The sequence below is a fragment of the Physeter macrocephalus genome, chromosome 13 (assembly GCF_002837175.3).
Source record: "Physeter macrocephalus isolate SW-GA chromosome 13, ASM283717v5, whole genome shotgun sequence".
Taxonomy (NCBI): Eukaryota; Metazoa; Chordata; class Mammalia; order Artiodactyla; family Physeteridae; genus Physeter; species Physeter macrocephalus.
The window spans coordinates 65,992,727-66,005,605 of NC_041226.1; the positions used below are offsets into that span (position 1 = coordinate 65,992,727).

The following is a 12,879-nucleotide window of genomic DNA, read 5'->3' on the forward strand; positions in this document are numbered from 1 at the left end:
GGAGACGCAAGAGGGAAGAGATATGGGGATATATGTATATGTATAACTGATTCACTCTGTTATAAAGCAGAAACTAACACACCATTGTAAAGCAATTATACCCCAATAAAGATGTTTTTTAAAAAAAATTACTAGCATCACCATTATTACCTTTGGTAGGAGTGAAAGGTCTGGGTTTAATCCTCAATTCTTCAGAGGATTCTGCTGTTCTACTCAATATTTTGGAGCACTGGGTAGGAGTGACATTTTTTCTTATGAATATGAGTTGTATGTGCAAATTATATAGTTTAAAATGTGTGTTTTAATAAAAACGTATTTAGAGACATGGTGTCAATTGATGTGTAGATAGATAGCAGAGAAGGTAGACATCAAAATGCTTGGCATAATCTGATGGCTGAAATGATAGTCTGAAAAGTGATGTGAGATATCAAGTTAGAGCCAGGGAACAAGGATCATCCTACAGAAGAACACAGATGGCAATGGAGGACTCATAGACAAGCCCCCACCTTATTAGAAGTTGGGACCAATAGTCCACATTTCTGATATTCTGATGGCAAAAGCAGCTCATTTTTAGCCAGAATCCTTTGTGAAGGGAGGGAAGCCAGGACCAAGCACCAAACAGAGCTTTGGACCTCAGGAACCTGGGCATCATGCAAGGGTCACAGTCCCTGCACAGCACTTCCAGCCCATCACTTACCTTCAACACCACTCATCCCGCCAATGAAAAATCACTTTTCATTATGCTAATGTACAATATGTCATGCTAATTTATGGTAAAATTTATAATATTATTATGCTAATTTATGAATCCACCTGTGGACTGTAAGCTCCCATCTAGGGTCATTCCAAAGCTAACCATCTCTAAAGTACAGGTTTCTGATGAGGGAACTTCAAATGCCATCTAACCACCCCTATGCTGTAGATTTAAATTAACTTACATAAGCATACATCCCATTCACACAGAGAATAAAACACATGCCAAACCTTAATCTTGTTGTAAGGCACATAAATCCAACACATTATCTAGAAAATTTTTCATCTCTTCTGAGTCTTTAAACATACCACAAAAACAGGATCGTTGGCAGCAGAATGTGGCAAAGCATTTGTCCCGTTCAGGAAGGAATGAACCAAATTATGAAGGTTCATCACTTGAGAGTCCAGGGTCCCGTCTGCTTTACCAAATCCTTCCAGGGCATTCCTGAGAGAAATCAGTATGTCAGCGACAAGAGTCATGAATTGATAAAGGTCCCTTTGTATTGTTTCCAGCCTAGATATTAGTCTTCTATTTTGAGATTGTGTTGGGAAATGAGAAGCCCTGTTGTAGCTAAATAGCTAAGAATTAGCGACAACCTTTAATGAGATCTTCTAAAGAGAAGGGAACTCCTAATCCATGCTACTTCCACACCTGCTCGGTTGGAGTCTATATCTTTTGTGTACTGTGTGACAATTATTTACCGTCATATCTGTCTCCCATGCCAGATATGACCTCCTAGAGGACAGAGACTGTGGTTTCTTCAAATTTGTATTTCCAGGTCTCAGTGCCATGCCCAGCACATGGTCTGAGATCAAGAAATATTTTTTTGAATTAACATATAATCTTATATTCCTATTTCTCCACTAAATAGATCTGCTGTTTTACTGTAATACATTCAGCATTCTAAACATATCCCCCAATTCCCCTTATCTTTCTCCTTTTTCCCCTCCTCATTTTCAGGAGATTTTAATTGTCCATACCCTAACTCAGTGATCCTCAAATTTAAGCATACATCAGAATCACTGGAAAATAAAAATACATATTTCATGCCCCACTTTCAGAGTTTCTGATTCAGTAGGTACAGGCTGGGTCCTAATAATCTGTGGTTCTTTCTACCTAACTCCCAGGTGATGTCAATTATGATGGTCTGGGCACCTCACTTTGAAAACCACTCGCTTAACTAAAATCTATATGGAATGCAATCTGTGTCGACTGCACTTGTATCACAATGAAAAACTAATGCATGCTCCTTTTCAAGGTAAAGGTCACCCTTCACCTCACCTTTGTGACACTATTCTGAGGGATGTGTCCAACCCCAGCATAGACTCTGGGCTCTGCTACACTTTGCACAACCTCTACAGTAAGTTCAGCCTACCCTGCCCCTGGCCCCAAATAACACACCAGTTGTATAATTCACACATGGTTGAGAGAGAGAATTCAGTTTGGGAGAAGACCATGAGTCTATCTGCCATTTTTTTTTGGAGCTTCAAAGATGTTTGTTTAAAATCTTATTTATAGCCATACATATTTCTCATCATGCTTACTGTCTTTTTAGAGGGAGAAAATTATTAGTTGGCCTTTAAATTTCAAGTATTGTAATGTCATTGCTGTGCTGTAATCTGAGTTGCATTTAATCTGTAATACTCCTCTGAGATCTCAGAGCCGATATTAAGGTCTATGGTTGACATTTTTTTAAGGGAGAAAAGAAAAAGAAAAATCATGAGCAAATATTTCAAAAATACTCTATTTAGTGAGGTGCCTTGGTTCTGAAGACTGTACTTATATGTGTACAGAAATTAGAAATACAAAAGGTGCTTTTGAATGGCTGAGTTAGAAGATATTCAAGCTAAGCTATTAATGATAGTAGGTAGATGATGGCTTTCTTGACACTGATACCTTGTTACCCTCTTGTACCAAGTGCTTCCCTATTACTGAGCTTTGATGTCTCCCAACTCCTGGATTTCCTTCCAGTTCATTACAACCACAGGCGTGAAAATCTAAAAGTGTTGCAAAACGCCAGGGTCGCAGAGCTCAGAGCACCAACCTGAAGCTAAAGGTAGAGTTCTGGAAGAAAGGAGGATTGTCAAACGTCTTGAGAGACAGGCAATCTTGTATGTCTTTTAAAGTTGGCAATTTCTCACTGTTTCTTCCCACTTGATTTCTTCTCAACAAACCTTCGTAGGTTCCATTACACAGGGTGACCCGGCGGTTATAATCATCCAAGCTAAGATATGTAAGGAGATTAGAAATAATATGGATAGTATCATAACTTTGAGCCCAGCAAAGCAATCAAGGTTATAGTCGTGGTAAAATTTTACTACAGTTACCTTACAAGGGTCAAAAATATGTGGTCAAAGTACTGCTTCCAAAAGCAATTATGGATTAAGGGTTTTCAAAGACATAGATGCATGAAATATGAATCAACACATAAATAATGAAGAAAAATTACCACTCCATTGGAAAGACAGTAAGAGGGTTTACTAGGCAAGACGGTGACTCCTATTATGCGCACCTGAATCTTGAGTAACTGAGGAGGGACCAGGCTAGATTGTACGAATATTGAGCTAAGCCAGTTTGGGCAGAAGTAAAGCTAGGAAAGCATTTCAGGCAAACTGAAGGCAAATGAAGGTGGTCAGAGTGAAAACGCATGAAACTATATGGAGGAGAAGTATTAGGAGAAACGCTGTATTAGAAAATGTTCTAAGGCAGTGGGGATGGTTAATTGGTAAACGTGGATGCTGAGAAGGTCCCGTGCCCATAAGATTACATCCTACATGCCTGTTGGGGCCTGGAATTCCACCATCAGAACAGTATTTCACTTGGTAGAGATAAAATTTTAAAGATGTTTCTGTGTGCATTTTAATGGGTGAGGGGATCATACTGGGTGTGTGAGAACAGAATCAGCACACACAGGAGGATGAAAGACACCAGTACCTAAAAACTAGGCAAAAAACAGCCTCCAAAGCAGCCTTTCCCAAGTGTGTTCCAGTGAGATGGTCTGTGAAATAAGGGTGTCAGGGTCAGATAAGTTTAAGCCCCTCTTGAAAAATAAGAACACGGTTACTTATGAAAGGCTCTGAGACATTCTAAAATTTTAAAAACCCTTTTAACTCAGCACCCTCTAAATTTATTTGATCTGAGGAATCTCTTTTCACGTACCACCTATTAATAGCCCAAGGCACTATGAGAAACGGTGCCCTTATGGAATGACGTTAAGTCATGTTCAAAGTGCTTACTACACCCCTATGAGCACTGCCTGGAGGGCTGTAGGAAAGGCTTAGGATGTAGAAGATGGGATCACGGTGAGCTAGACCTAGACCCCCGAAAACACACGCATGCCCAGCCTGGGGCGTGGACGACGAACCTCTGTGCCATGGAGCGGTCGAAAGACAAGGGACAAGGACACTAGTACAGTGGAGTTCAAAACAGGAGGATCGTGGAGGAAACAAATGAATATAGGAAGACAGAAGAGCTTCTTGGGGAATCTTTTCCTGAGATGTGTGCCAGGAAAGAGAAACAAATTCAAGGAATCGCTGAGGACAGAATTCTTTGTGGGGTATGGGCTGCTTGTGTGTTCTTTAGTACTTTCTTTTTTTTCAAATAACAAACATTTGCTGGTGTCACTTACGGTAGAAAAAAGTTTCTACACCAGATGCACATGACCCGATTTTAGTACTTTAGAGGTTCACCTCACCACCCCATTTCCTGTTCCCCTCAACCCCCCAGCACCCTATGGCCCAGCCATATCAGACTGCTTCTAGGGACTTTTCTAACGTCATACATGATGTTCCCTCCATCTAGGACACACTACCCTCCCCTGCCTCTGGTTGAGAGATCTGTGCCTCCTTGAAGTCTCAGGACACTCGTGTCTCCACCTCTTAAAGACTTTCACTGATTCTCTTCTTGGCTTTGGACATACACCTATTAAAATACTTCTCACGTTATACTGTAATTTGTTTACCAGCCTTCTACCTTTGTAAGTATAAAATGATATTCCAAAGGGAAGCTATATTTTATTCATCCTTGTACTCCCAGCACTATTAAACTGCTTAGAATATGATCAGTGCTTAAGACATGTTGGCTGAATACAGGAACTACTTCTCATTTTAAGACAGTTGATCTCAAAGTGATGGCCAAGCATACTCAATTCACAAGTGTGATTTCCATACCTCTATTTTTTTTTTATTAAAGGGCTCAGGGTTTTTTAAAATCCCACCTCCCTCAGGAAAATAATGTTCAGAAACATGTAAACAGAATCCAACATGCATTAGAAACAGAATTGTAAAGTTATTCTCCATCTCTCAGATATAAGAAAATACAATCTCTGGATTTCTGCTGCAGGTACCCATGCAATTACCTATCACAGACAATTTCCCAGCTGGAGAATCTGGAGTTTTGACTAATCAGAGTCGGATCATCTTGTCTTGCGGCCCCAAGCAGCTGGTCTGTACACACGTCACACTCATTCCTCCCGGTGGCAAAGTTCCAGTAGGGCAAAGCAAAGGACTCATTGCCAGTGAGGCGCTAAAAGCAAAGGGCATGGCCAGTCGTTTAATTCATGTCATCAGATACAACAAGAAAATGTATAAAGCAAAGACTGATATGGGTCTTGACCAAATACAGAACAAAATTAAAAGAAACTAATGTTTGGACCAACCTGGAGCTCTCTTTCCAGCCACAACAAATGGTAGCGGTGCCAGGTAACGAAGGCGGGGCCTTGGTGTGAGAAATCTATGGCCTTGTATGGGCGCCCTGGTCCTAAAACAATTGGGAAACATGTTAGAGGTCACAGAATAGATTTTTTTAAATGTTAAATGTTACCTGGGAGGTGCTGCAGAGCCAATAAGTCCGTGATGTTTTAGCCGGAAAACAACTCTTTAAGATTAATTAATTAATTTTTTATTGAAGCATAGTTGATTTATAATGTTTCAGGTATACAGCAAAGTGATTCCGTTTATATATATATATAATGTATATATATATATAAATATATATACATATATATATATATATATATTCTTTTTCAGATTCTTTTCCATTATGGTTTATTCCAGGATATTGAATAAAGTTGCCTGTGTTATACAGTAGGCCCTTGTTCTTTATCTATTTTTTAAAATAAATAAATTTATTTATTTATTTATTTTGGGCTGCGTTGGGTCTTCTTTGCTGCGCGCAGGCTTTCTCTAGTTGCAGCGAGCAGGGGCTACTCTTCGTTGCAGTACGTGAGCTTTGCAGTGGCTTCATTGCAGTGGCTTCTCTTGTTGCAGGGCACGGGCTCTAGGCGCGTGGGCCTCAGTAGCTGTGGCGCATGGGCTTAGTGGCTCCGCGGCATGTGGGATCTTCCCGGACCAGGGCTCAAACCCGTGTCCCCTGCATCGGCAGGCGGATTCTTAACCACTGCGCCACCAGGGAAGCCCTTTATCTATTTTATATATAGTAGCGTGTATCTGTTAATCCCAAATTCCTAATTTATCCCCCCCTTCCCCCTTTGGTAACCATAAGGGAAAACAACTGTTTTTGTCATTTATCTCTCTGAAAGCAACAATAACAAAACAATCTCAGCAGCAACTAGCAGTTTTAGGATAAGTTCTCCTTCATCTCTCAAAAGTTTGATTGACAGCAGAGATCCAGAGAAATTCAGGTCATCTTAAGAGCTCCTGTTATAAATTTAATTTTTAAGCGATGTTTCGTGAAGATAGAATAAGTATCCCCCAAAACAGGTCAAGACCTAAATGAAATATATTTCTAAAAGACATTTTCTAACCTATTCTTCACAAAAGCATGTATTTATAAGGAGGTATTAATGAATAATAAAGCAACTTCAACTGCACTTAGTCCAAATTCAGCATTTATGCAACCAAGAGGCACTTCCACGGATTCTGCCTCAGCCATCAATCAGTTACTACTATTAGCTGACCAGCATGGTCGCCGAGCCCAGAAGAGAGAAAAATACATTCCAACCAATGTGGCTGGCCTCTGGAACTGCCAATTTCAGTGAAAAGCTTTGGGAGATTGAATGACCTCCTTACTGCCTGTTCCATCCTTTTCTCCCTCTCATAACAGCTTTTGATGGTTATGTAGAAACTTTAGCTAACTTTAGTTCTTTTTCAAAGTACCCATGATAACTTCAGAGAGATGAACAGAAATGAATATAAATTTAATTCCTAGATGCAACCAGAAACTGTAGTTTTCTTTTCCTCTTGAGAGACTACCCTCTCATAAAGCAAAAATTCCTCAGAGTGATGGCAGGAAAACTATAAAGGTTTATAGCCAGAAGAGCCTCCGTATCTACCGATAAAGAAAGACAAATGCTTACCCACGTGGCAAGTTTTAAAAAGACACTGAGGGGAAAAAACTGCTGTCACTGATGTTGGCTACGCAGCCCTTTGTAAATGTTTTAATGCAAAACAGAGTTTAAAGGTCTCAAAACAAAATGATGAGGGGGAATCAAGTGAGGGGGAGTGAGTGATAGACACAAGGACAGATGATTTCGAGTGAGAATCTTACTCTTCAAAGTGAGCTCTGTATCTTCATTCACCCTGACCCCAAAGAGAAGCCCCAGAAGTGGGGATAATTGCAAATAGAGCCAAAGTTCAGGACAGCACTGAGCAGAAGACTGGACTCCCGCCCTCCTGGAGCTCACTGGTGGCTATGGCTTTCCCCTGACTGAAAATCACAGAGGATACAGTTTGATGCACCAGATTGATGACGTTCCTAACAGACAGCTCCCATCCCAGGCCCCAGTTTTTAGGATCTGGAAGAGCAGGGTGCCATTTACTCAAGCATCCAGCCTAACCGTGGTTCAAAGGGCTAAGCCAAGCTACATTGCTGGGGCTCAGCTCATGCTTTTCCTTGACAATTCAAGTCCAAAAACCCTGGGAATTACAGCAGTGCGTGGGCACCACGAGTGATGACCTGAAGGTCTCACAACGAACACGTGGGAGTTTAGTGCGATACACACTTCCAATACCAATACTCTAATTCTGCACAAAGAAGCTTCACGTGCTTTTAGCACATGTTCAGTTAATTCCTCTAATTTGAAGAACAGGTCAGAGAAGGCTTCCACGGTCAGATTTAGAAATGTTTTCTTCTGGAATCGAAAGGAATTTGCCTCCTCTTCACCAACTCTTGCCTTTGAGGATGAATAGCCTCGGAGAGAAGAGTTTAGACCCCGAACCAAAAACACAAACTATAGGAGAGAACATTTTCAAACGTCCGCAGCCAACGTCCAGGGAGAAACCACTGCCGTCTAACATCGCGCAGCAGCTGATAATTCAATGACTTTCATAAACCTAACTCACCTGGGATTCCTTGAGAGGTTTTTCTCTTGTCAATTAACTTGCCTGAAAGTACTTCCCACCCATCCCCAATCCCAAACCGATAATAAAATACCTTAAACTCAGGGGGAAAAAAGCCTCACCTAATAATGTATCTCGAACGGAGTAGTAATGGAGCCACACAAAGAAATCATAAATGCTGCAGTTGGCGATCTGTGGCTGGGTCCCGTTGGTCCCGAGCAGGCCGAGCCAGTGTTGCGTGCTGATCACGTAGTCAGGATGCGGCGTGTTCTTTGCGAGGTCTAAGGAGCCCAAGAACTGCTCCCGCTCCTGAGGGGTCAAGGAGTGGATATTCTGCCGGACAACCAGGGGTTTCTTCTGATCGCAGTTGGGGCCAGTCCAGCCAAACTTGCAGTCTCCACAGTTATAGCCGGCGAAGTTCCCTAGCGCATTTTACAAATTAAGGGATACAAGTTATTATGAAATACTGAGTAGAGTTCCCCGTGCCATAGAGGAGATCCTTGTTGTATCTATTCTATGCCTTCTTCGAGTGACCACAGCACCTGTTGTCTGTATCATTTTTATGTCTGTTGTGGCTTTGTGACTGAAAATGAAAAATTTCTATTCGTTCGTGTCCTGGCCCTCCCTTAAAAATGTGTTCATTTATCTGTTTCATATTTATTGACTACATCTTAGACACCGTGTTCGCTGCTGGTTCTAGATGTTAGTAAAATATAGACCTTCCTGCTCAAAAGGTCACAGTATTTGTGGGAAAACAAAACAAATGAACAACCTATGTCTCAAAGAGCTTTGTACTTCCCAAAGAGAACACACCTAGTAGGTACAATAAATACATGTATCATATGTAAAATAAATAAATAATAAAAATTAAGGGAAAGATGGAAGAAGAAGTTTATGTAGTTTGGAAGACATTTCTGGGGTAGAACAGAAGAGAAGATCAATTGCCTTTCCTTACTCCCCTCTTGAAATGTTTGTCTCTCCAAGTGGACTGAACACTGGCGAGTTCCTAGAAATATTCCCACCAAAGAAATAGGACAGGAAATGAATTCCATGCTGTTATGAGCTGAACTGAGTCCCCACAAAATTCAGATGCTGAAGTCCTAACCCCCAGTACCTCAGTATATGACTATCTTTGGAGATAGGGTCTTTAAAAGAGTAAGTTAAAATGAAGTCATTGGGGGGAATGATCATTGGCTAATCCAACACGACTGGTGTCCTCATAAGAAAAGGAAATTTGGACACAGTTACCGAGGGAAAGTGATGTGAAGACAGGGAGAAGACACCATCAACAAGCCAGCAAGAGAGGCCTCAGAAGAATCCCAGCTGCCGACACCTTGTTCTGGGACTTCAGGCCTCCAGAACTGTGAGGAAATAAGTTTCCGTGTGTCACCCAGTCCGTGGTCCTTTGTTATGGAAGCCCTAGCAAACTAAAACACTGCTGCCTTCCACGTTCCCTTCCTCTCACGGGTCATGCCGGGTGTCCCTTCCTGGGTTGAGCTGCAGCCTTGGCTGTCATCACTGCTGGGCCCCCCTCCCCTGCAGTACATACAGAAGGGCTGATGCAAAATAGGTCATTGATTTAGAGAAGGAAGAGAATATACACCAAGCTAAAGGTGGAACCAAAATAAATAAGCTGATTTCCAGGAATGAAGGTGAAATCCAACATTTAAAAAGCTGGTTTATTTCACAAAGGAGACAGAGTTAAGACAAAATCAATGGAGGCTGGCAGGTGAATTAGCTGCCATGGTGTCAGGAAGCGCAAACAAGCGGCTCTGCTTTGTTTGCTATCACCCCAGGGACTGAGTACTAGACATACCAAGCTCTAGGCATCTTTCTGATTAGCATCTAAAGTTTAAATGATCTTAGCTTGACCTTTCCCTTTTTAGCCTTGATTATTGCTTTTGGTATGACCAGCACCTCATTCCTTAGGTGGTAATAAGTTAGAATAAACATTTAAATATTATTGGCGTGAAATGTTGAAACAAAAAGGGATAATAACTCTTATCTCCTAGGGGATGACAGGGGTTATGAAAGCATTTAACGTGAGTGACAATCTCCCTTCCCTCTCTTCCTCCCCGTCCTCCCAGATCTTTTTACTTGCTCTTCCTTCTGTCTAGAACACTTTTCCCTCACAGTCTCCCTACATTCCTCTTTGCATGGGTTACCTATTCCACCTTTAAGCTTCACGATGGGCTCTCTACAAGGTCAATCCCACACATCAGGGTGATGATCCCCTGCTGTGCTCCTAGGACACCTCATATTTCCTTTTTCATTGAACTAACCATGCCGACTGTAGACATCTACTGGGCTCAGCTACAGGCAACTGGAAGGCAGTTATCCTGCTGCCTAGGCCTATGCTTGGCCTTGTACAAATGAATATTTCTTTAATGAATGAAAGAAGCATAAAGCCAAATCACCACGATGGACACTTTAAATATCTTACTATTTTATTTGTCAGTTATATGTCAATAAAGCTGAAATTTAAGTTTTTTAATTAAAAAAAAGAGAATAAAGCATGTAGTAGATGATTCAGTAAGCCTGTTTTCTTCTTCCTTTCTCTCCCTTGTGAATTAGAAGGAAAAGCAGGCCCTGCAAATAATTTTGATAAACTATAAGTACCAAAATAGATGCAAGTAAAACATATTATGACCATAGTAAAGAGAGGGTTATTTGGATCTCTAAAGGAAAAGAAAATTTTCCAATAACATGGAAACAAAACGATTAGCATGTGTCCTACGTGAAGAAAATGCACAGGCCTCCTTCTCTATTAACCCAATGGAGTTTTTGATGGTTAAAGAAAATGTCCTTAAAAATATCATAAGTAGGAAGAATTTTTTATTTTTATTTTTGGTACGCAGGCCTCTCACTGTGGTGGCCTCTCCCGTTGCGGAGCACAGGCTCCGGACGCGCAGGCTCAGCGGCCATGGCTCACAGGCCTAGCCGCTCTGCGGCATGTGGGATCTTCCCGGACTGGGGCACGAACCCGTGTCCCCTGCATCGGCAGGCGGACTCTCAACCACTGCGCCACCAGGGAAGCCCAGGAAGAATTTTTTTTTTTTAATTTGGGTTCTATGCTCTTTGTAACATACAAAATATTCTACCTACTCTTACACAGCTTATTTGTATTTTCCTGTTTCAACACCAAATGAGAACATAAGTTTAAAAAAAATACTTAAAAGGGAAAATTCTACTAGTCCCAAGACTGAAAATCAAGTTCTTGAATAGTGTGCATTAAACATTAAAATTTATGTTGATCACTGGAGTGAAGCTATTAAATATAAATTATTTAACAAATATTTATTCAACAGCTACTACAGTATCAAATTCTATGCAAGGTACTTCAGGCTTCACAGAGCTTGGCGTCTATTTATTTTCCCTTGGGGTACCTACTAAAATTGTATAATATCTATTTTTAAAACATCTTTGATTAAAATGTATCCCCTACTTTGGCAGCTTCTATAGGAATAGAGTATTTTTTGAGAAGCGATTGAACAAAATGCCTGTGAAGAATACTAAATACCTAAACTTCCAGCTGTTTACCGACAGCCAGGTGATTGGAGGTGAATGTATAGTCATAGCTCTACAATAGGAGAGCAATTCCTTCCTCCAAAATGCTAAGAAATAGCACACACAAATTTTAAAAGAGTAAATTTGATACATTTCTAGATTTAAAGGCATAAAACTTGTCTTTGGGTTTTGGGGTCTCATTATTAAAATTGAGTAATTCATAACTTAGGCCATGGGTTTTAAGATCTTTGCATTTTCTCTACCATGATTCTTTTTGGTTGCTAGAAACAAAATTACCAACAACTAATTATCTCCCTCATTCATTTATTCAACAAATAATTTATTAACACCTAATACCTAAAAGGAGGTCAAAACTAATCATGCCCTGCTCTGTGCACCCACAGCTTTATGTACATTCATGCAATTGCCACACGTGGTAACTCTGGACTTGACCTCTCAAAGCCTGTCCTATTGGAATAAGAGTTCTACTTCATCGGGTTCTTATGGAAAGCAATCATGTTAATATAGAGCAGTATTGGTACATAGTAAGCTCTATATGAAGTGTTACCATTACTAGTTTTACCAGATACCACTTATCAAGTCGTATGGTCTAAGTATTTGTTTTCGTACCTGTCTTACTCATCCACTACACTGTGGACACATCAAAAATTATGTTGGGGTTTCTTCCCCTTTGTACCTGAAGGGCCTAACGTAATTGGTGCTAAATAAACATTGCTTGGGTGGCTGATGAAGGAGTCACGAATAACTAAATAAAAGGCATTAAGCCCTAGAGGATACAAATATAAGGCACAGCGCCTTCATCTAGTGGGACGAGGAACATGGGTGGAACGAAATATCAACGCAAGTCTAACTGTGGGAAAAGTGAAAACAAGAATTAACCAAACACCATGAATGACAAAAGACAAAATGATTAATTCTGACTCAGAAGACCAGAGATGCTTCACAATTATGTTGAATAAAGACATCTCATGAAGCCAGAGTTGCCCCTGAAAAGCAATGTAGAAATGCTAATAAGAAAGCATTTGTGTGGATTTGAGCTCACCTATGACCCATAAATGTATTTGATTAAAAAATCCCTTTTCCAGCATGTCTCAGAGAAAATATACCCCACAGCTCTGCAGTCAGATCCCTTTCATAGTTGAGCTTCTAAATCTGATTTAAAGAATTTGTTAAAATGCTGAAGACAACTGAAAAGTTCAATAACATAAAAGCCTAGCACACAAAGTGTTTATCTCTTTAATTTAGATTTCCTAGTCTTTCCTAACATCAACTTAATGAGTTAAATTTTCCCATTAATCC

General features: G+C 40.5%; 1 protein-coding gene across 1 annotated transcript in view; it reads right to left on the reverse strand.

Annotated features, from left to right (window-relative positions):
* DCT (dopachrome tautomerase) overlaps positions 1 to 12,879 on the reverse strand; it is a 33,004-nt gene that overhangs the window by 15,749 nt on the left and 4,376 nt on the right. The window contains exons 2-6 of the mRNA XM_007101752.3: positions 8,175 to 8,474; positions 5,412 to 5,512; positions 5,112 to 5,278; positions 2,799 to 2,978; positions 1,063 to 1,198 (exon numbers count right to left, since the gene is read on the reverse strand). Of these exons, the coding sequence (XP_007101814.2) occupies positions 1,063 to 1,198; positions 2,799 to 2,978; positions 5,112 to 5,278; positions 5,412 to 5,512; positions 8,175 to 8,474 (884 nt within the window). The remainder of the gene's footprint in view (positions 1 to 1,062; positions 1,199 to 2,798; positions 2,979 to 5,111; positions 5,279 to 5,411; positions 5,513 to 8,174; positions 8,475 to 12,879) is intronic.